The following is a 24,315-nucleotide window of genomic DNA, read 5'->3' as shown; positions in this document are numbered from 1 at the left end:
CTTTTCCCAGACACGTCAGCACACAGTAGGTTTAAAAAAACCAAACAAACCAAAACCAGAAAACCCCAAAGTCTTTTCCTGTTTAATTGTTTTATTTCCAAATCTATTCCTGACTTGATGATTCCTATTAAATCACTTTTCTACGCTTAATCTCAATCTTCCCATATCTACAGCAGACGAGTACTAGTAACACTGACCTAAACATACGCCTAAGAGCAGCAGAATATGTGATGAGGTTGGGAACAAATATGAAGAGCCAGAGGAACCTCAACTATCCGTTAACTTTTTAAAAACCCAAATACCTCATCTCAGAAATACTGAGTTTTATGATGAATGAAATCTATTCAGTGTGTTAAGATGTTCAGATGGACAGAAGGTGGAAGACAGAGAGTGATATATGCACTTCTGTGGAATGTAGGCTGTAAGTGTGGTACACAAAATGGAATGAAACATGCTGAGATCTCAAGCCTCTAAACAACCAAGCATCTGTACAGCTTTTGCACTGATGCTGGTTTTGCACTTAACAGTCTGTAATTATCCATATACACTTTGCAGTTTCTGGACTAAACTCCCACATACTGGTTAGCTGTGTTTGCTACCAGCCAGTTAAACGTGAGAAATATGAGAAGTAGTATGAACTGCCTTTGCATTTGATTCTTACAATATTAGGACACAAAACCAGGTCTCCAGTTCATCAGTGTACTGCCCACTATCAATTATCATATAAAAATAATTTGCCTCCTCTCTGAGTTAATCTCCTCTCCCCTTCAAATTTTCATGCCTCTGAGTAATTTTTAGTTTATTTCTGGTCACTGTAGAATATTATAGGACCAGCAGTGTTCTCCAATATAACATTCTTGATATGAAAGTAAATAAAATGCACGTCTCTATTTCCCCCAACTGACACAGACCTTCAATATGTGGGTCTTCGGGTAGGTTGTGGACCACTGTTGATCCAAGCAAATTACAAAAGCTCAATTATTCAACTATTTCTGTTTCCTAAGACATAATTAATTCATAAAGGTTTTTAAGGTCTTCTTGGTTTTTAATCACTTTTAGGATTCTTCCTCCTTAAAAACCATTACACACTTAATGTAAGTCAGGCAAAAATATTGTCTGCTATGTTCAACAGCAATATAACAAAGGAAACTAGAATCTCTGGAATGAAATAATGCCTTTCTAGACAGCCTGTCTTACTGTTTAGTGTTACAAGGTTTTACATTCCATAATCTACATCAAGCAGCATAAGAGAGAAATCATTATCTCTTCAAATAATACTGCTCTTTCACAGGGATTTTTTACAATCAAAGTTTTTCTCTTATAGTGGTTTTTCTCTTATAGAGTTAAGGAATACAATACTTCTACCTCAGGGACAATTTATTTCAGTGCTAAAGAAGAAGAGGACACACCTTTCAGCCTATGAGAGGTACCACTATGACTATCTGCATGGAACCAAACAAATGAATCCAGAATCCATGCTAAAAATTCTGCTGGTACAAAATACCTGAGGATCACATGCCAGGAAGCTGTAGTAGCCTTTCCAGTGATGTCCACCTCTACTTTTTTTTTGGTTCAGAAACAAGCCAAATTAACACTGATTTGTGTCTTACGATGAAGTTTCCTGTACGCCAAAACCACTGCTTATATGTCATATCCCCACTAATGCAGGCTGTTCTTTACAAAGTTAACTAAGATAAAATTAAAACTCTGAATATAAAAGATGCAAACATGTGTCAAAGTCATGTTTTTCTTTTAACAGATGGGTAATGTTTCATGATTAAAAAAAATGTTTACCTTGAATGTATTAAGATTAATTATTAATAAGTACGTATATTTTCATAGGGCTACAGCTTCAGGATTCAGTTGCAAAATGAACAGTTCAGTTTGCTCAGTGGATGAAGTTAAAATACATTCAGTTTAAAGCTAAATTTAGGGAAGCTGTTAACAGTCTGAGTTACTGATGGCTCACTGGCAGCATTAGTTCACAGCTGTCTATATTACTATTACTGTACTACTTATTCTGCACAATGACATGACTTTCAATGGACTAAGCTGTATGCACCCATTACAGAAGGAGGAAAAATATGACACAACAGAATTCTTCCAAACATAAACCTTTTAAAGAAATATCACTTTAAAACAGTACTCTCTCTGGGCTTTTTTCCCATCTGCTTTATCACAGTTGTAGCATAAAGTTCAATAGGACATGAACTCCCACTGACCAAGTCAGCTCCCCAATGAGTCAAGATGATGAAGCAGACATCCAAATCTAGCATGCTACCTTTCAGAGGCTTGGAACACAAGTGGCAACAAAAATCTCACTTATGCACATGAAAGGCAAAAACGAAGTGGCAAAGTACTTTCCCTACTATCATATTCTTAATTCACAAGTATATTTGGAATATAATCTTGCCAACGGTGACTAAAACAGAAGATCCAAAATGATGTTCCACATCTCTACATTCTAACAATGTAGAGATGAACACTGTTAGAACACCACCACGAAGGACAATTTATAGGTGGTGATGCACTTTGCACACCAGCTCTGCACGGTTGCAGATGTCAGTCTGAATGCCCACACATACAGCTGCTGGGAACAGGGAGATTTCTATCTCTTGGAGGGATTTCCAAGACACTTGGCAGAAAGCCATGGCCTTGCTCTTCCCTTGCACTGGGCAACAAAACTGGCAGGTGCAGAGACAGCAGGTTTCTGAGCCAACCCTCCTAACTCTATGTAGCAGAAGTCCAGGAGACAGTGTGTGCTACAGCTCCCCTCCTGCTGATGAAGCCAAGGACCAGCACTGTTAAGAGGAACTAATTATCCTGGACTCACCTCAGAGAGTTTGTGCTGGGCAAACACCAAAGTCACACAGCACATCCAAATCTCCCATGCAGAAGGCTACCAGAACAGAAAAACAACTGCAGCTGTATGGGCTGCAATGAAATCCAGGGTCACTTCTGCACAACAGCACTACACAACAGTGGGGCTCTTTTGTGTCAGGAGAAACATCTCCTTGGAAACTGCTAAGATTTCTCCATCTGTTTTCTCCCTTATGAATGATGAAGATATTAAATTATTTTAAAGTTGGCACTGATTAATATCCAATTAACAACCCTGAAATCCCTTACAGTACTGTTCCATGTATGTTTCCTAAATATTACTGGAACATGCTAGGAAGAACTAAGATAATACTGATCATGTCCACAATCTGCCAAATGAGCAGCTTTGAGTTTGCTTAGAAAGTGCTGATGAGTAAGTAAGCTTAATAGAACTGCTTAGCAGAATTAAGAATTGTTTAACAGAAAACCTATTTGAGCTCACACTTACCAAATGACATCCTAAAATTAAGAGAGAAAAAGGGAAGAAGGTATTTTTTAAATTTTTTAACATGTTAAGACAAACTTGCCTTTATTTTACACAATAATATAACTCTGCAGATAGAGACAACACTATAACTGCATTCAAATGTTTTTATAAAAAGACTTTTTGGATTCTTGGTCCTGCAAGCTCTGTTTCGAAATGGTAAATAATTCGATTTCTAGCTTAATAATAATAAATGATTTTTCTCAGCTGAAACCTGGAACCAAACTTCCATCATCAAATGTGCTAAATAAAAGATCATCCAGCTGACTTGCAGTGTGACTCTTTTTCCTCCAGAAACCACATACAAGTCTGATTCACATCCTATATGTATTTGTACATTAGATTTGTACATTTCAAACATTCAGACACTTTCAGATAAGAACACAGTAGTGATATCACAAAAATCTGAATTCCTCTTAAAATAATTTAGAAATGTTAGCCTTGAGCAATAGATGTGCTCTCGTGTGCAAAGAAGTAAAAACATATACTTGAACCCAAGATTCTCCAGTTCCTGAACTGTTATCTCCAAGAGAGTAAACCTCTAGAGTACATCTCCACATGACACATTTATCTAAAGTGGCTGCACTCATATAATGATGGCTTTTGTTTAGTGATCATGGTCATTTTGAGTTTGTTTAAATACTGCAGCCGAATGCTTATAAACTAATCCCAGAACATTTTGAAATGCTTCAAAGCTTTTAGCGGGGGAACCTCTTGCATGGGCTTTTGTAGATGAAGCTGACCACAGTTCACTGGAACCAGACAGCTCAGATAAGTAAGATGAAAGCAGACATTTCCTGAAAATATCTTGAAAGCTTTCCATTAGTCTGTGCCAGGGGTATACACTAAAAACAGAAAGTGCCCATGCTTGTACAGCAACCAATCTTCACATTGCCTTCTCCATTCTTTCTTGAACTACTGTATTTGTATCTATTTATCTGCTTCATTTGCTTTCTTGCAACGTTCTTTGGGGGAAAAAGATGCAACTTCTGCATTCTGGTTTACAGTACATTATAAAGCAGCTATTACTAGAACAGAAAATTCTGTTTAACATATTAAAAATTGCTACAGGAAGAAATAGGAATCTACCAATGCCAAAATTACTACAAATTACAATAAATAAGAAATTTGATCTACAAATAATGTTTAAGAGTCACCCACTCCATGACAGGCATGAATGCAATTGTTTGAACATAATTCTCTGGCTGTCAAAGTGTACTCTAAGAAGGTCAATTCAGCATTGCTGAATGTGCTGGTCATAGGAGTGCCTCAGGCTAGATTTTCAATAAAGGCTGAGACTGGCTGTTCATATTTTATACAATAATTTGATTGAATAAATCCAACTGCTCACTAGGAACACTAAATACTCCACTGCTGCGTCCTCCAACATTTTATACTTTGAGACATACAGTCACAAGAGTCACACTGTCCCATTTCAGGCACTTCATTTCAGAGCAATGAATGAGAAGCCCAGCTTTCCTTAACAGTCAGTAGACTCAAGGGCACATGAGTACTTTTAACAGCTTGTCAAGGACCAGCAGACTATAGTGAGCCCAAGTTCTAATTTAAGCACCAAAATTTGGCGTTATGACATCTTGCTGTATCCCACAAAGAGTTAATATGCACACTCGTGTGAAGAGAGGACAGCACTGTCATACCATAATACAAGTATGAAGCACTGATGACGCTTGAATTCAATACAGCAGCAATGACAACAGTTATTCTGTCCAGCAGCTTATCATAAAAAGGGTCAGGGCACTCTGAGACTGCACTGTGGAGTTAAGTACACCAAGTCCCCAGCACGCTCTAGCCATACACGAGAAGGAAGTGGTGAGCCACAACACTGATGCACAAAATGGGGTGCAAGCAAAGTCCAACAGTTGCTACTTGAAACAAAACAACCCTGCCCCCTTCCATACAAAACAAAAAATACTTGAAGTCTTCGTAAGTTTTTTTTGAGGTATACCTGGAAAGCCATGTTCACTCTACCTTCTGTAATCTCTGTTCCCTGCACCCTGGGGCACTTGTGATATGGTCTGCCACCCACCTGGAAAGAGGAAGTATTATCCTCTTCCAGGGTGTAGTTTATGCTGTTTAGTATTGGGAGTAAAATGGTCATCCCACGTCTGAAACCAGGAAAAGACCTGTGAATAAATACTGTCCAAACAGGACTGGAGCTTATGAAGACCCACTGTCTCAGGCCCCAAACAACTCCATGATATAAATGACATTACATGTGCTACGATGTGTGTAATCTCTCAGTACAGCTCAAGGAGAAGACTTAACAGGGCATACTTCTTTTTATGAGAAATATTAGTAATATATGACAGGTTCCTGGCAGACTGCAGGAGGAGAGAAAAGGCCACAACACGAGGATCTGTATGTGAGGGGTTGCCCATGTCCTCAGTAGCTTTTCCCTGCACACTCTTGGCTTCCACTAAATATTGAAGTTTGATTAGAATTCCCAAATAATTAAGTGTTCTGCTTTAATCTTTCTGGGAATGATGCAACATGTGTCATCTTGTTAGAGGAATCTTACCACTCGTTCTAACCCACCTACATTCTTCTACATCCTCTCCTAAGAGGCACCTGAGAGAAGTTGTTTAAAATCTCAAGATTATGAGCTTGCAAGAACCTTACAATAAGGGGAAGTCAACAGAGGTTCTATTAATTATTTCACTAAAATAATATTAGAAATAAAGTCTACTGTACTTTATCATGAAATATAATTCATTTGTTTAGGGGTAGACCCTTAGAAAGCAAAAGTAAAAAGAGACTTGGTTCTCTGCTTACACTGATTGTTACCAAGATTGCCTACTACTTGTATAACATTTTAAAGCATCTGTAAAACAATCATTAGTTATGTAAACATTTAGAGCTCATCATATGCAGAGACCAGCAACATACTTTAAATTCTGATCAAAAAGTCACCATTTCCTTAACTATACAGAAACTACTTGAAAAATTCATAAGATCTGTTTCACAAATTAACAATTCAACCATAAGAATATATAGTAAAAATGACAAAAGATTTGTTCTTATAGTTGATAAAAAATTTATGCCAAGGCATTCAAGTAAAGTTACTTTCTGTGTTCTGATTTAATGAATCATTTGAGCGGTATCTGGCTGGGTGACACAGATGTAAGGCTCGCTGAAGCCTGCTCTAATGCCTGCTGGTACAGTCTTCCTTGGGACAGTAAAGCCAGAACAATGTGTCAGACTGAAGTAATATCAAGGAAAGTAAGTGCAGTGCTGGGGATGCTCTGAGGCTGGCCCACAATACTTCTTGACCTGTGAATGTCTGTAAGCACTTCTCTGTCCTACAGGCTCCAGTGACCCAGGAAGCCCAAAAGAAGCAGCAGCAGTGCAGTAATAAACAGGCTCTGGAATAAAGAGTTTTGCAATCTTGTAATTTAAGCTCAAGACGTACAAAGATTGCTTGATGATTTAACCCTACTGAAAGGCAGTGTCTGACACCGGTGGTGTGAAACCACCAGTGATTTCTTAAAAGGTGAACTAATGTAAATATTTAATACACATTTGTGTTTGTTTAACACACTGCAAAGTTTGTGTCTTTAACCTCAGAAATGTACCTGAATTTGCAAAATACAAATTAAGGAACTCGATGCATATGAATACTGCTTTTACAGATCATGCATTTGTACAGAAGTTTACTCAAAGACACTATAATAAAATCAGGCTTCCCATTAGGAAAATCCTTGTAAGGGATTTAATTCTATAGTGCAAGGAAAACAAAGTCAACAAGGAACTGTGGCCTTGTAATATCATAATCTTGAGCAATAAAGCTAATCTTCACAAAAATAAAATACTGGCTCCCAGTATTCCTCGGGAGTTGCTAAAAAGGCTTTCCCCTCTAAAAGAAGTTTGCTAAAATATTCAAACAAACGAATTTAGAAGCACACCATATCCTTATGGAAACAATTTGACTTTAATCATAGAAGTAAAACCTTCTAAGAAATTAGAAGTAAAATGAAAAACGAAAAGCTTGACAGTTATGCCAAATCCAAATAATACAATACACGTCATTTTGTCCTACCCTCAGAGAAGGGAAGAATGTCTCTCAGCAGCAAATGGAAGAGGGTGAATTACACTCCATCCCATCAGCCCTCCCTAAAACTCCCTAAGGCTTAACTTTTCTTTTCTTTAACATAACATTCAGTTATTGTTAAAAAGTTATTGCCCATTCTTAACATTTGTTGCAAGTCGGACAATACTGTTTTGTCAAGAGAATTTAGTTCATTTTCACGAGAAAAATGTTTCTCCTGATTCCACAGTAATTTCAATAAATCTTAGCTTCTTTTATCTGAAGATTAAATCTTGTTTCAATAGGCTAGTTAAACAGTTGCATATAAGAATATTTGACATTGAAAGGTACTTACACAGACAACAAAACAATAGCGATTAGAGTCCATTCAGGCATTTTGTGAATAATATTTCTGTTTGTTAACCTGAAAAGTAATTAAAAAAAAATCATTACATTTCAGAGTAAAAGTAAACAGATTTTAACAGCTGAATTTTAAGTCTACCATTAATACACTGAGTTATAATGAGGCAATTACAGCTGTATCTGAGCAATGCACCAACTTTCAGGCTTCTTTCATCCTGTAATGGAGGAATTGCAAAATTCCCGATATGTCTCTTTTTTCTATATGAAAGTGGGATGGGAAAGACTGAAAAGAAGCTAATTCTTTGAATATGCTCACAAATAGTCCCGGCTGCTGTGAGTCCCACTGGGAAATTCTCCAAAACTGCACGTGTGTTTCTGAAAAGACAGACCTTCTTACACTTAGTTTCCCTCTTGTTGGCTTCGGATCCAGATTTGCAGTGAGAACTAATGTGGAAACAGACTGAATTTTATAAGATACCAGCACCAATCCTCTGATGATTCTTGTTTTTAAAATGGAAACCCAGAATTCTAGTTTATGCAATGGGAGCCAGAGGAAATATAAGAGCCATATAAATATAAATGAGGTGTGAATCAAGAACCTCATGGGTGTGCAACCAAAGTGCTGCTGCACTGAAACCAGCTGACCCCCTTGGCTGAATGGCCTAATAAAACAGACCTGCTCTAAGTTAAGTGCTAACCTGTCCTACAACAATTCATGTGTGAATTGCTATGGCTGAATTTAGGCATGACCCAAGACATGCAATTTCATGGAAAAGTCACAGTTAAAAACGCAGCAGTGGCTGGGCAGGCACCCAAAAGAGCCAGCAGATTTAATTTTATTCAGACAGATGGCACCATCCAACAGAAATAATGAGGGGCAAGTGCCTCCCAGTGTTTGCTTCCTTCTTGCTCTCAGTTTCCCTTCTGTGAAGCCTTGCACAAATTCAGATCCAGAATGAAGATACCCTGTTATTCATACTCACTCCTACAGGCATTGGTGAAGGTAAGAGCTTGTTTAAAATTAACTGTTTGGCAACAAATACAAATCCAGGGTTTTCTTCCCCAGTGAGACTACTTTTAAAAAAAACTTTTAACTACTTTGGGCAAGTATATAGTTACCAAAAAAAAAAAAAGAAAAAAAATTTACAAATTGAGAAAATAGAAGTATTTGTACTTGTAATTGTTGAGATTCAAATTCTGTTAACTCATTCCCCAAAATTATGTTCAAAGTGGTCATTAAAAATGCAGTTATGAATAAGACCTTTTATGTTTGCATTTATCTATTTCAGAAACCTATTAAAAATTGATAAAATAAATTTGTAATGATCAAAATTATATTATCCTATTTTTCTCCTCAAATCTCCAAATCTTCAAACCAAACTAAGATTTTGAAGCAATGATTCCTCAAGTAGTGTCTCAACAGCCTGAGTTTTATTAAATTATGAAAGGCAAAACAATGTTTTGCCCTACATAAGCAGGAATTGTCATATCTAACTTGAACCAACAGTTCTGGCAAATACAGATTATATTTGCTATTAAAAGATTAATGTTTAGCAATTACTATTGGAAATAGCTAATTGATCTGGCAACAAAGCTTGTACCTGGTAAAGTGTTAAGTGTTACATTTTTCTGGCTATAGAGCAAGGGCCAAAACAAAGGCTGAACATCTTGACTCAACACTCATGACAGTGATAAACAGTACCAAGAAATGTCTGATGGAATCATCCTGACAGGCAATTCATATGTAACATTCCAGTTAATCTGCTATGATGAGACACAATGAAAGAGACAGCTCCAGGCCACTTGGGAAAACTCTGTCAAATAGAGAAAGCAGCTTTATTTCAATGCTCTACAAGGAGTTATTATTGATTAGAGCACAGGAAGGTGTCATTCTTGTCCACAAACTGAGAGATGCAGTTATTTGTGTCAATTAACTCTTATTCAATGTTAGTATTGATTGGCAAGGTCTGAACACTAGTCATTGCCATCAATATGCTATTTATGACGGAGGTAGTCAAAAGACACAGACAACCAGCAGGATACAGCAATATGGATCTGCTGCTGTCCTACTGTCACCAGACTGGATGAACAGTCAGGCTTCCACAATGAGTAACCTTTCAGTACAACACCTGTCCTAAAACACTTGTGCAGCTGGAAAAAAAAGCCACATTTCAAGCAGATCAGAGTAAAGCTAGCAACCTACAGGTGTGAAGCCTTAAATAACAAGGAGCAGTGGAAGGGCAGTCACTTTCAAAAACAAGCTGTGTGTCAACACCAAGGCCTCTGAAGAGCAAAGCTTTCAGAAAACAGGGAACTGCAGGGCCTCTGTAAGAATGGTTCATTAAATCTTTGCCTTGCCTCTAGCCAAAACTGTTACTTCAGAACAAGCCATGAAAGAGAGGTCTCTAGATTTCTGTCATAAGCATAAAATGTGGAAATCTTAAAACTGTACGAAACTTTTTGTGTGTGATTTGAGTTTTGCAGTGGAGTATTTTCTGTTAAAGAGTTTGGCTAAATTCTCCCTTGCTTACCTAAAGAAAGAAAACAATACGCAACTTTCCAAAATGGAATGTCTCTAATTTCTGGGCCTCTGCAGAGCAGCAGACGTAAGCCAGGAAAGTCTGATATCCCAAATAGCTGTGTGGGTCGCTTAGTTGTTAGTTTGTGGGTCTTGTGGTTCACTCCAGCAAGACACACTGCAGCCAGACTTGAGTGCTCCCACCCCCCAGCAGGACCCACGCAGCAGTTTTCACACTCTATGAAGGAGCTCAGACTGAGCAGATGGATCCAAGTAGCAGAAGCTACAGGATAAAGGACTCAAGAGTAAGATGCATAAAAATTCCATCCCAAATGTCCTCCCAATAACTGACTAGCACCCAGCCTGCAAAGGAAGGGGATTCTAATAGGGAAGTTGTAGTAATACAGAGGAGTCCAAGGTGAAAGTTATCAGTAAATAAAAACAGTAAACCCAAAAATGACAAAAAAAAAGCATACACAGTTGGTTTTACTTCTTTTCCTTTAGTTGTCTTCCCATTTAATTACCATCAACTGCAAATGATAGCCTGATTTGTAAACAGTGCCTGCTGTGGCAGCAGATTTAAGCACTGTCTAAGTGCCCTGTGCAAGAACTTGGAAAGGGACCACAACAAACTTGAAGTTATAGGAAAGAAACTCAGCAATGCTGGAGCTGACACCTTTTCCTCAGCTGGATTACATTTCCTGGAATTTCAAGGGAACAATTTGACTAAAGGAACACTGTGCAATGGGGATTAGAAAATGGACACCAACATTATTATGCAAAATATTTACTCCCCTAAAAACCATAAAATACAGATGAAAATCTATTTTCAATATGAAATATTATGCCTTAAAAAAACAACCACACATACACAAACACAATCATTTCTCCTCAGTTAATATATAAGTAGCTAATTTTCTCTTAATCTTTTAACAAAGTGCCCTTACACACTCTGGAGACTTATTTGACATCTCAGTTTTCGTAACAAAAGCTTACAGGCACTGAGGGACTCTGTTTGGGAAGAGCTCTAACCATTCTAAAATGTCTCTTGAGATCTCTCTAGTGTGTTTCTTAGCAGTGGTGATTGAATAAAATGCTGCCCAAAGGAGGTTGAACTGCAAGCGTTCCTTTAAAAACCAATGGAGCTGAAAATTGTTGTTGCTTAGTTCACCACATGCTCTTTTACCCTTCTTCAGCTAAGCTCTACTACAGCCATGTGTTTTATCTACTACCCTCTTTGGCAAGTTCTTCAGCATGAAATATTTCCAGTACAAAAAGCAGGAAAAAGCACGAGCATTTATCAGTGCTCCTCTGTAGTCACTAAGTATGTGAACATCATTAACAAAGAAATTTCTAAACCCTGTAAATACAAATGCCATTTAAAATTTCTCCCTGCCAAAGCATTAAATCCAAAGCTTGAGAGAGCACTCAAATAAATTTAAACCTACGTACAGAACTGGAGATTCAAATCTATGCCTTCATCTTAGCGAGCTCTTGTGTATCAACAGACCTTTCCATATCAGTAATGTAAGAAGGAGAAAGGGCCCAAAGGTTTTTATTGCTTCCCTATTTCCTGTTTTTATTATTTCACTATTAGTGACAAAACTCCATTTTTTTGAGATATATATATATATATTATATAACTTGCCTTCAACCACCCCTCATCTCAAATTCTGAAATTCTAAGCAACTGATATGGAGTCTTCACAGGAAGAGAGCCCCAAGACCTTGCTTCTATTACCTTCGATTTACTTCCTAACAAAAAAAAGAGATAAAAATAAACTCACAAAGCATTATCTAAGGGATCAGAAATAGATCAGGGGAGACTTTTAAAATATGATAAATTATTGCTACATGAGCTAAGTATTGGGATCAAAGCCCAAATAAATTAATTTAGTTCCACTCTTTAAATATATATATATACATATATATATATGTTTTATATATATACATTTTAGAAGTCTATTTTGGCTACAAGTCTTATTTTTATAAACCACTTCTAAAACTTTATATTCAGGCCACATTGTCTTTGAATAGCAAAAATTATTTAAAATAGAAGTTCTGCTTTTGAGAACCTCCAGGCCTTCTTACATAATCAATCATACAAAAGTAGACTGAAAGAGACCAAACGTAGTTTTTCCAGTTTTATCAATCCATAAGCTAAAGCAACTATTAAGAATTAAAACTGCAGAGCAATGAAACTGTTTTAAGACAGAAGATCTTATTCAAATAACAGGTATCTATACAGTATGTATATGTTGCTTTGATATAACCAAAAATACCTCCCCTGGTTTCAATGTTGCTGTTAAAACAAAAGGTTAATCAGGACTTAAAAGACTGCAATCATAGAATCAAGTTCAAACACTAATAATTCTTTTAAATAAAAGAGATCATGATCAGAGTCATCGGAAGGGAAGACAGAATTTTCCACAGTAAGAAATCCTGCATATAGACATCTGGGTTTTAGTGGCATCCTTCCAGCCCAGATTCCTTGTGGCAAATGCTGCATGAATGAGTTCTGGAAAATTCACATGTAAACCTCATGCAGGTTGAGGATGTGGGAACGATGTTTCAAGAGTGACAATGTACACACAGTTAGCAATTGCTGTTGTTCTTTTCCTGACAACACTTGAGGATGCAGAACATGATCTAGGTCCAAGTTATGAGAGTCGTGTTCCAAAGGAAACCTAAAAACCTTCAGAGAACCTACCACCATTCTGTTTTCCCTCCTTTATCTCACTGTTTCCAAATACTGTCTTTAGTCCTACTGACTGAAGCAGAAGCTTCCTCTGTGATGGTAAAAGTGCCCACTAAATCTACTTCCCTTTAAAATCAGGAACAAGACAGGTCAAACTGGACCTTCTTCCTGACTCTAGAAGTTACTGGTAACAATTATTAATCACATTAAAACCATTTAGCCCAGCTGCAGGGAGCCAGAGCAAAAGAAAGCGACAGATCTCAGAAACTCATGCTTAATAGGAGGTGACAAGGTAGCAGAACCTTTAAAAGACTCACCATCATCCTCCAGAGACCACTGGCCTAGTTTTTAAAAATCTACAAATACTCCTGGTGACCTAGTCACTGTCAGGAGCAGGGAAAGGGTTGACTTGTTAGTCCACAGGGAATGGGACATTACCTACATGAACACACAGCTAGAAAAGAGCAAATCTGCAAATCGTTCATCGGCATGTTTAATTAATCAATTAAGAAAAATCTCTAAATAAGGATCAATACTCACTGGAAAGTTTTGACAAGATTTTTCAGCTCTGCATAAATGTCACCTGGAGCGACCTGAAGAGGGCCCAAAACTGCAGGTAATCTAGGGGGCAAAAGACACCAGTCAATATGCATTTTCTTCTCTTTCTTATTTCTTCTCAAGTAGGACTCCTGCCAAAGTTTATCAAAGTTAGTAAAAAGAAAAGGAGTGACTTTTGTGCAATAGATCAGGCCTGTAGTTTTCATTGCAGCTTCTGAGCGGTGTTTGGGCCACCACCTTCACTTCACAACAGCTTGTTTTAAAAAATAAGCTCTAGTTCAGAGTGAACATGAAGAAGAAATTAAATACAGTTCTACCTACATTTTCTTACTCATTTCACATTTCAGTTCTGACAAGATATTCTTAAAATTATGAGGATTGGAACTACAGGCCTTATAAATTTTTCAAAGGTTTATATTTACTTGGTTCAAAAATAACAATACAGAAGGAAACTACATGTCTGAGACTTGCACACAGAATATACCTGCTCACCTCAGACTTGCACAGATGCAAGAGAAATATCACTCCACTGTGAGCTTGATAGTTGAAACCAAGATGATAGTAATCAGAAAATTTCAAAAGACAGAAAAATACAGGTTTTCTCCTTACCTGACTGTACATAAAAACTGATAGAGCACACACACCGCACATAATGTTTAACTAGTTGTCAGTATTCCCAAATGATGGAAATAATGTGCATTGTTTTTCACATTTAGGATTAAACTTTTGCCTCAGTTCACTCGTTTAATAGTTAATATCCTCTTGCATTTGAATTTCCATTCACATGCACACAGTGCATCAATATCACTGGAAGAATCACAATTTCTGTTCTGTACATCACTGCATGTTTTACAAAAACTGAGCACAGGACTCTCATGATGCTGGGGATATTCCCTGCTTTATCACAATGAAAACTGTGACAGGATCACTGCATCACTCAGAAAACGTAGAACAATCAACACAGGCCAGACACTTGCAGGACGGTTTGATTTCATGATTGTTGCCTATCCACACATGTTGCAGGTAGAGAAAAACAGAAAGGATTTTTTTCTTTTATTTTGGGGGGGGAAAGTTTTGGTTGTGGGGGTTTTTAGTTTAAAAAAAACCAAACCTTTGGCAAAATGTAGTTTGGCTGGCTAACACAAACTACAGGAAAAGTAAATACCCCTAACAAAAATACCAGAATCATGAGCTTCAAAGACTCATTTATCTTCATTGCCTTGACAATGAGAATATTTTCAAGGTGCTCTCAACTTTGACAATTTAGTAATTCTAACAGCTACAACAGAAATGCCTTAATTTATTTTCTGGGACTCCAAAGCCCTTTTATGTATATGAAGAAGGTCTGATGTTTGGGAAGTTTTAAGATTCAACTCTGAGGGCCTTTAATGCTTGTAGCTAGTGGCATACTGATATCAGCCATCCAAACATGGACTAGAAACTCTTTTAGTAACACCTTTGCTTAAAGGATTATGAAGTTTGAAAACATTGCTTCCTTCTCTGTAGATTTTTTTTACCAGTAACAGTATGCTTAATGTACAAGACAAATATTTGCACTCCTCCCAATCAACTTCAGGTTTTTCAGTTTAAAATTGAGCAGTTGGTACATGCAGACCATGCAAACTGACATCTGCAACTGTACCACAGGTGACTGTCACAGAAATAAATAAGTGCTTTTGGACAATACTGGTTTTAAGTTATGACTAAGGCCACCTAGAGAAAGCCAGGCCCATCCTTGGACAGCGTGTTTGTTACTTAAAACGATGATGAAGGAGCACCAACTTCAGACTGACATTTAACAAAGTAAAGGATACTTACACTTTTCTCAGTTTTTCAAGGACGATTCGCTTTCTAATCTGCATTTGTGCATTGGAATCAACAAGTGGGAAGGTGAGATCTTCATGTTGATCATCCTGTGTTAGACAAAATACCTTAGCAGCTATAATTTAGTATTTAATTAAAGTCAATGCATCAAAGCAGCCACAGATTATCAATAAATGTTTAAACATAAGATTACTCTTATCTCTGAATAGAAAAAAACCCCAAACTGTAATTTTTTAATGGACAGAAACATGCATAATCTGATCCAACATACAGTGTGCAGCCAGCATACTTTTCTTCTTCCCTGTGTGAGACACCCACTTAGGATGGCAGAAACAAAGTAATAATTCTTTGAAGGCCTATTCAGGCTTTACACAGCCTCCAAACTATTCCACTGGACACTTACTTTGTCTGTGCTTGGATGTTCCTCTTTCTGTGCATGTGTCGCTGCCTCTTCAGCCAAGATGCACCTCCCTTTATAGAACTCTTTCACTCGGAGTTCTAGGAACTCCGTTTCTTTTTTTAACTTTTCGTAACTAGGCACAGGCTTAACTATTCCACCTGGGCCTGTGAAAGGTAAAGAATAATTCAAGCTGTTTTCAGACTCTCTTACAGCAACAGCGTTAAGATCATCGGCTGTATCTAAGTCATCCTCATCGAGTTCTTCAGTCTCTTGGTTGGCAGGTGCTATGCACTCTGAGGAGCACAAAGAAGTATAGTTTGGGCCATAGAGAAATTTTAAAGTTTCCTCAGTTCTCCACTCTGTAAGTGTGTGCCTAAGCACTTCCAGTAAACTGCCTTTGGAATTAACTGGATTCCTCAGTTCATGTTTTCTATATTCTGTTGAGTTAGCTAGTGTTCTTCTAAGATGTTCTGCCCCTCTTTTGCTCACACCTAGAAAAACTATTTGTGATCCACAGGTATTTTCACAGATTTGTGAAGCACTCGATTTCCCTAGAGTAGTATTTTTTGAAGGTGGTGCAGTTATTTCATTATGAACAGAGCAAGCATGCACTTCTTCCTGAGCATCTAATTTACAATGAGAGAGTTGTTCAGTGGCTTCTATCACATTTGAATCTTCAGTTTTAGGGTTGGGATAGACTTTCTGAGCATGCTTTTTTTTGAGGATGCTTTTTCTGGGCAATTGCTGTGTAAAATTGGCTGAACTTGACTGACTTCCTGGTAGGACAGACGAAATAAATTCTTGCTCATTATCACTGCTGCTCTCACTGGCTGTGTCATGAGAACCAGCTTCACATGGCTCTGAAGGTATCCTAGGATTTTCAATGTCAGATGCTTTAATTACTTCATCACGTAGTTTCACCTCTTCTCCAGACCGTCCACTGTAACAGACAACACAAGCCATCAACAAAATAAGAAATGGGTGCTACCTGCAGTAGCTTTTCATTCTCATGTAAGAATGATAAACAAAGCATTTTTCCCCTTAGAGAAGAAGAATGATTTTTGCTTTAAGAATCATAGCTGCTCTTCTAAAAGTCTTCTTGAACTTAGATTTGTACTGTTCTGCAATCAAGATGACAAGTATTAAGACTATTTAAAGACAGGAGTTCTCAGCTGATTATTGTCAGTTAGAAAAGTAAATAAAATATTATTAAGGACAGTAAAATAAGATCAGACTTAGCATGATGAATACTGCAATTTTAAAACAAAGACAGGCATGTTAAAATAAATAGGAATATAGTACCCTAAAATCAGAGGGACAGCAGAGCTGTTTGACCATATGCAAGTTTGCCACCTAATGGCCACGGGTTGCAAAAGAAAACAAACAAAAAGTCACAATACACAGAGGTACAAAGAGATGACAGAGTGGTGTGATTTCATTTTGGCTGATACAGACATTTTAGATCAGGAAGTACAGAAGCTTTCATCACATGTAATTGGCACAATTTTCTTTATAAAGAATAGATGGCATAAAATATGCAAAATACAAACAGTGTCTTTGTTTCACATTTCAACGGGCTCAATTGAGACACAATCTAAGAGCAGCTGTACACTAAATCATACAGATCAAATATGCTGGGTTAGAATCACAAAGGAAAAAAAACATTGTGTAGGTTCTAATAAGGTCTTTTCTATAATACAGGAAATCAAAGATTCCCGTTTCACCTGATACGATACTAAAATTTCTAAGTATAGGTGCATATAAAAAAAAATAAAATTGATCAGTGTACCTCTGTCCCTCCTTCAGCAGCTCTATGTCTGGTGGTCTGCAAAAAGAAGACACAGAATGAAGACTTTCCTGCTAAATCAATTCTCTCGAAATACACATCAATACAAAAATAGTTGAGCTTGGAAGGGATGCCTGAGGATCCTGTGGTCCAACACCCACTGTTCAAAGCAAGGTTATGAGAGCAGGTTTCTGCACACGTGTTCACAGACAGGGACTCGTGTGCCTGCAGCACCAGGCTGTTACAGTGAACAACGTTTAACACAATCAGCAAGTCACATCAGTGTTAGTCAGAAAGGACCTCTGTAAGGCTCCAGTCTGACCTCCTGCTTGTAATGCAACTGTCACCAGCAGCAGGTTTGATCAGCCACAAATTCATGAAGTTTAAATCTTGAAAACCTCCAATGACAGAGATTTTAAAACACTGCTGAGTATCCTATTTCCTATGACTGTGAAAATGAGCTCACACCTATAAATTCAGCTAGTTCCCTCTGCTGAAAACCAGGAGACTATGAAAAGTACTGTCTTGGAGAACGAAAGTTGAATGAATTCAGCAGAACATTCTCTATGCAAGTCCTTACTGTTCAACAGTGACACCCATTGGCTCCACTCATTACTGCAAGCCTGTGTTTCCTAAGCTAGGAACAGACTGCATTACACTGTTCCAAAATGGGTATTGCAGGAACAACGTGAAATGGGCAATCTGAAATTTAGATAGGACAAAGCAATTCTTCATGGTGTAGTCTGCTCTCAGATGCAAGCATTCACAGTCTAAGCTGAAGATCAATGCCAAGTGCTGTGCTAAGGGTGATCAAAACATGGTCATGTCTACTAAGCAGGTGTGAGCAGTACTGAGCCTTGTCAATTGTTGTAATCCATATGGCAACAACACTTAAAAGGAACACTGTGCTAAGCTTACACCTTAACATCAGTTACCTCTGCTTCAGTCAAATAATATTGATACACTTCAGCTAATTAATTAGCATTGCAGCTTGCAAAGAGAAGTGATATTCTCAAAAAGAGCAATGAATGTATAAGATTATACTTACTTTTCTTCTTCTCTCATCCATACTGGACTTTTAGAAATTTGAGCTTCAAAATATTTAGATGCTCTATAGCAAAAGTTGCTGCAAAAGCACTGGAAATGAAAGAAAGCAAAAAGATATGACTAAAGCCAACTTCAATACTCATAGAAAGGTACAAAAGTAATTGTTTTTTATGCCTGTATTAAGTACCAATTCATGTTTCTTTTCAAGACTATGAGCAGGTTTTTAATTCACCTGAAAAATCAAACATATCAAATAGGTCTATCCCATTCCCCAAAAGCCACTTTTAGCTTCTTTTTTCCCATTTTTCTGCTTTTTGTACTTTCATTACATACTGATAAGCAAATCAGTGTTGACTCCTACATAAAAATAATTAAAAAACCCCCAACAAACTGTTCAAAGAACAAGCCATAACCCAAGACGGTCATACAGTTTAAAACACATGCAATAAAATTCAGATGTTTAATAATTAAAATTTTGGTCAGCAACAGAACTTGGTTTTTTGCAATACTTGGAACAGCACCTAAAATTTTGCAGCATCTTTGAAAAATTGACTTGCACACTTGCGTCACAAGGGAAGAAGACACAGCATCTTCTTGGAGTCTTGCCTGGTTGCCTAAAAAAGCAATTCCTAGAATTTCATGTATCCTGAAGTTGTAAACAGAGGAAAGGAATGAATACTAGTGACACTGAAGAAATTTGTTCTGTAACTGGAAATATTTATCTTACAATTTAATGTCTAAGCATCTGTAGGTGACTGCATATCCTGCGAACGGGCAAAGATGATTTTTATACAACCACATGTGTCACAAATGTCTTTCACAGATCAGCTGTACCACATTCAAACTGCTATCCAGGTAAAATTTTCCATGTTATGTTTAAATATAGAAAATATGTGGGTTTGTTTTACCAAAGACAGCATCTAGAAACTGAAACACACAAAACCTCCTGTTTGTGAAAATTATTTTTGTAAGAACCAAAAATACTGGCTCTAAATCCAAGTCATTATATTAATGCTGTTACAAAATGCAGTTCTGACATTGCAACTACTAAATACATTCTAGAAACAAACTTGTTATCATACCTTTCTTTCAGTGATATCATAAACTCTGTTAGTTTTTGTTGAAATCTTGTACTTCTGCTTTGGCACCTAAAACAGAATGTTTTCACCAGCAAGACTGTTACTTCCATGGTGACTATACAGAAAGCTTCATTCTTAAGTGCAATATGTTCTAACTGAATTGCATACTACAACCACCTTTTCTCTCAATTCTGATGTTGTACCTTCTCACCTGTAAGAACAGTAATTTATCTTTAATCATATGTCTCATCATCAGTAGAAGACAACTTCAGATCTACAAGAAAGTCAGTGCTGAACATAAAACAAGGGAGCTGCCATGGCAGACACTTTTCTCACGTGTAAGTGCTGAGCAATGACAGACAGGTCCTTCCTTAATTCCTATCTATTTATATGCACCTGAGACTGTACTGTCAGAGTCCCCCACCACTACCCAGACAAACCCAGAGAGGAACTTCTGTAAAATGTAATACAATTTCAAAGTGAACTTCTATGTGAATATATGAAGTCCAAAACAGCAAATTTTTTTGTACTCAAGTAGGTTTTTTTTCCAGATAATCAAGTGTACCACTGGTATTACATCACAGGTATCTAACTGAACTGAGTTCTGCTAAAAGAAGTCTGACTATGATTTTGACACAGTTGACATACATTTTTACAGCAGATGTATATGTATTCACATAATAATATCCCTGCATTGTATTATTTTTTCACTTCAATCCTTCTCACAGACACTTGTGGCTATACTGACAAAAGAACAAGATTAGAAAATTTTCTCATGCACAAAGGAAGGCCATGAAGCCATAACTCATTGATCTTTATCACTGTCAAAGTAGATGCTAACTGATTTACCATATAGTAACTGTTGTCTTCTAATCAAACTTTACCTCTCACTTCAGAAGGATTATACTGAAACGGAGTGATATGATGCCTGGCCCATTACTTGGCAGTATTTTAATCTTTGTTTAATCGTTTAAAAAGAAAATGCAAGAGACTCAAAATTGTGATAACAACATTAATGAAAAGCAACTTACATTTTCCAGTTTATTTTGACACAGAGGATAACCACATAGTTTGATGATAGATCGTTCATCAACAATATCTTTATAGTGAGATGGAGTAATACACTTTCCCTAAAATGACAAGAAAATAGTTCAACAACAGATACTGGAAAATATGTCATTTTTTGTACTCAAAACATCTCATAAGCAAGTAAGTATTTTAAATTTTATAAGTTACCTGGTAAGTTTAATAAACAACATTTAAAACCTACACAGTAAAAATGCTAAAAGGGTAAACAGAAAGAAGACAGACATGGGCACTTCTTTTTACAAATACAAGAGCTTCATAATTTTGTCTCTAGTGTAGCACCCATTTCCATAATTTTCCTCTATTTATATTTACCAGTTTATTTATAACCTTAACAGGAATAATCATCATACTATTCCAGCAAAACTGTGCTGCCAGATAAACCATGATGTATTTATAGAAACTTTGCCTAAATTCACAGATGATGTGATGTAGACCTAAATATTTATACTTCACCCACCAGTCCAGAACCACAGAGGTATATAAAAAGGCTGTGATAATAGGGTGAGGATTCATAAATGTATACAGTCCTGCAAAACTAGGGCATGTTTTCACTGCGGAACCCTTGAAAACAAGGCAATCATCATCAGAGCTCCTGAGACAGGCAATCAATGGTTTGTCTATTTTAAAATGCAGTAAATTGTTCCAAGAACTTTGGAAAAAAAAGCAGCACACTAAGATACAAAACAGTACAAAAACTTGCAACACCTACAGAATTTAGAAGGAACTCCTCAGTAATGTTCTCCTCCAGGAGCTGTTCAACAATAGACAAGGCTTTTTTCTCAAATTCAATCTTCTTTCTCATAGCAGCTTCCAGAGCTGCTTTCCTATAACAGAACAGACACTGAATGACACAGAGGGCAGATTTTCATAAACAAATTTCCAGTCATATCTTTATCTTTTTTCTGAAATACAGTAGCTTATACTTTTCTGCATCACACTATGTGGGCCAAACAAAGCAACGAGTAATTGGACTAGTAATTCTGTTATAACCACAAAGGAGTTTCCAACCTTGGTTTGTTTTATTTCCACTCTGGTCAGGAAAAGTATTGACTCTAATTGCATTGCAATACACCCCCCTCAAGGTGACCCAACTCTTCTTGCAAGAGGGAAACCAAGAACTGGCTGGAGAAAGAGCCTAGGACACACAATTTATAGAGTGTTGTCAAGAGAATAGGAGCTGGATAAGACAAGAAGAGTGGGAAGAAAAAAGGACTGGAACATGATTGTACATGAGGTTACAAAGTAAAAGAAGGAATAAATCAAACAAATGCTACTACAGTAGATTTCCTGAATGCTTTTTAATGTGAATAAGTATAAATGGCAGGTATGAAGTTAAGATGGCAAAAAGCAAGTATTACTAAGGAAATACAATTGTGCAGGTTGGATTCATAGACTTTTAGCATATTATACAATGCACATATGTGCATGCTGTTAGAAGTTACACAGCATCACTCCAAACAAGCCTGCATGATGACGCTGCTGATCTCCTGCAGGTAGTCATGGTACTCTGAGAAAGACAAAAGACATGCAAGGCAGAGAATGCCATTTCAAAGTGAGGTAAAATGACACAAATGTCGCTTTTTGTTAGTCAGAAACTATACCTCTGAGCAGCATCTTCATTCTTTGGAGCAGTTGAATGCTTATTTCCTAGAAATCAAATATAAAAATGTAGAAATATAGAAATTAGTGTACTTTCTTCCTTTAACACTGGAAAATACAGGAATCTGAAAAAAAATTAAAACCTCTAAACTGTAAGCATGATCAAGACAATTGCTTAGAAACTTGCTTTTGATGGTCGTGACTTCAGTAAGCTAGTAAGCATTCAGCAACTAGTTAGACACAAGTGCGAGGACAGACAGACCCAGCTCTTCCCATACTCCCTATTCATACACCATGTTCTGCATACTCAAAAAGGGGAGAATAATTCTGACAGTTATGTTGTGCAAATCGCACCCCGGCTCCCCGGCCCAGCGTTACCCCCGCACCCCGCTGTCCTCTCGGCTGTCCCACCGCTGGCATTTGCTCCGAGCTCACACAGAGCCACTGCTGCCACCGCCGCCCTCGCTGACCCCCGGCCTGCCCCTGACCGGGCGGTGACACGGGGCCTTCGGCAGCCGCTCCCCTGGGACGAGGGCAGCAGGGAGGGGAGATACCGGCGTGTTATGCTTTGAACACGAGGACGCAGCGCTCCAACCCGCTGCACGACCGCTGTCGAGGGCCGGGCCGGGCTGTCCCCGCACAGCCCAAGGGGACGGCGGGTCCCAGACCCGCCTCGCCCGTCCTGCCGCCCATCGCGCCACGCACCCGGCCCGGCCCGGCCCGGCCGAGGCCCGCCGAGCCGTCCTGCCGCTCCCCTCGGCACAGCGAGTTGGGCGAGCCCGCCGCTGTGCCCGCCTGAGGGCACGGGGAGAGCCCAAGGCGCCAGGCGGGGGGGCGGGCGCGCGGAGCCCACCTGCGCGCCGCCGGCGGGGCCTGCCCGTCCCGGCCGCCATCGTCGCCATCGCCGCCATCGCCGCCGCCCCGCCCGCCGACCTCTCACCCGGGGCGGAGCCGCGCTGGGAGAGGCGGCGGCGCGGAGCTCGGGGGTCCGGCCGGTTCGGGCTGAGGTGAGGGCTGTTCCGTGGTTTTTAGTTCAGCCGCGTGTTACGAGCTGACGCCGGCAGCCCCTGTGTTGTACCGCCGAGGGAAGGGGCTGCGGTGTATGTTTATCAGGAGGCACTTTGGTGGGTATTAATAGAACGTTTCACATGATCCAGATTCTGCCCACTTGCCGCTGAAACCTCCGAAAAGATTTAGTTAGGAACCGGATTAAGTATTAAGGCCGGAGACCATCTGCGAGCTGGGCCGGTAAATCCCTGCAGCGGCACGGTGGGTGCTCGGAGCACGTTCCAAGGCTGTAAGTACCTTGTGAAGTTACGCAGGGGTGAAAATGCAACACTATTCGCGTTAGAAAGAACATTTAAATTGTTCTGGAAGGATCAGTACCATTCTGTGAAATTAAGAGCTCGAATAGTACAGCATGTAGTAGTAAAGTATGTGGTAATGACCAAGTTAATATGACAGGCTAGATACAATGGATAGGTTTCAACGACATAGAATGTTAAATCAGGCCGTCGAGAATAGAAGGGGAGTTGTTTATTCTTGGGATAATTAAGAAATTATTAAGATAATTAATGCTTTTTGCGCTTTCATGAATTGCCCCCTTCGTGTAATCACCCAGCTAGATTATTATCCAGGTGGTGTCTGATGTATGTACCTTAGGTCAAACATAAGAGGAAAAGTTGAGGACTTTATATGGAGATGTCTGTGTTTTGATGAATAGATAGCTAATTAACCATGTGTATGGCTAATTGACACTCATAGTCATCATATAACCAGGTTTAGGACCATGGCATTACTTGAAGCTATAAAGATTGTGACTGCTGCTATGATATTCACATGGGATAAATAAAACCAAGCTTGATTTTATTTGTAATTTGTGGTCCTAGCTATGTAAAACTTTATATGTACTTAATATTACTCAAATGTTTGACTTAATTGCTTGT

At 38.4% G+C, this 24,315-nt stretch overlaps 2 protein-coding genes across 13 annotated transcripts in view; one reads left to right on the top strand and one right to left on the bottom strand.

Moving 5' to 3' along the window:
* RPAP2 (RNA polymerase II associated protein 2) overlaps positions 1 to 23,289 on the bottom strand; it is a 54,017-nt gene extending 30,728 nt beyond the window's left edge. For 2 of the 5 annotated variants that reach the window (XM_051802633.1, XM_051802644.1), the window contains exons 1-11: positions 23,223 to 23,284; positions 22,372 to 22,417; positions 21,480 to 21,594; positions 20,713 to 20,811; positions 19,685 to 19,750; positions 18,604 to 18,692; positions 17,559 to 17,594; positions 15,773 to 16,709; positions 15,364 to 15,458; positions 13,528 to 13,608; positions 7,765 to 7,833 (exon numbers count right to left, since the gene is read on the bottom strand). In XM_051802633.1, the coding sequence (XP_051658593.1) occupies positions 7,765 to 7,833; positions 13,528 to 13,608; positions 15,364 to 15,458; positions 15,773 to 16,709; positions 17,559 to 17,594; positions 18,604 to 18,692; positions 19,685 to 19,750; positions 20,713 to 20,811; positions 21,480 to 21,594; positions 22,372 to 22,417; positions 23,223 to 23,280 (1,691 nt within the window). In that variant the 5' untranslated portion in view covers positions 23,281 to 23,284. Of the gene's footprint in view, positions 1 to 7,764; positions 7,834 to 13,527; positions 13,609 to 15,363; positions 15,459 to 15,772; positions 16,710 to 17,558; positions 17,595 to 18,603; positions 18,693 to 19,684; positions 19,751 to 20,712; positions 20,812 to 21,479; positions 21,595 to 22,212; positions 22,278 to 22,371; positions 22,418 to 22,923; positions 23,157 to 23,222 lie in introns of those variants that run through there. The other 3 variants (XM_051802655.1, XM_051802659.1, XM_051802669.1) reach the window with 3 other exon arrangements.
* Positions 23,266 to 24,315, top strand: part of GLMN (glomulin, FKBP associated protein) — a 36,088-nt gene continuing 35,038 nt past the window's right edge. For 4 of the 8 annotated variants that reach the window (XR_007907029.1, XR_007907031.1, XR_007907030.1 and 1 more), the window contains exon 1: positions 23,352 to 23,666. The gene's annotated coding sequence lies outside the window, so the exon portion shown is untranslated. Of the gene's footprint in view, positions 23,667 to 24,315 lie in introns of all 8 variants that reach the window. The other 4 variants (XM_051802738.1, XM_051802710.1, XM_051802686.1 and 1 more) reach the window with 3 other exon arrangements.

The sequence above is a fragment of the Manacus candei genome, unplaced genomic scaffold (genome assembly GCF_025592945.1).
Source record: "Manacus candei isolate 608988 ecotype Guabito, Panama unplaced genomic scaffold, ASM2559294v1 h1tg000005l, whole genome shotgun sequence".
NCBI lineage: Eukaryota > Metazoa > Chordata > Aves > Passeriformes > Pipridae > Manacus > Manacus candei.
This window is presented reverse-complemented; position numbering and strand designations above follow the sequence as displayed.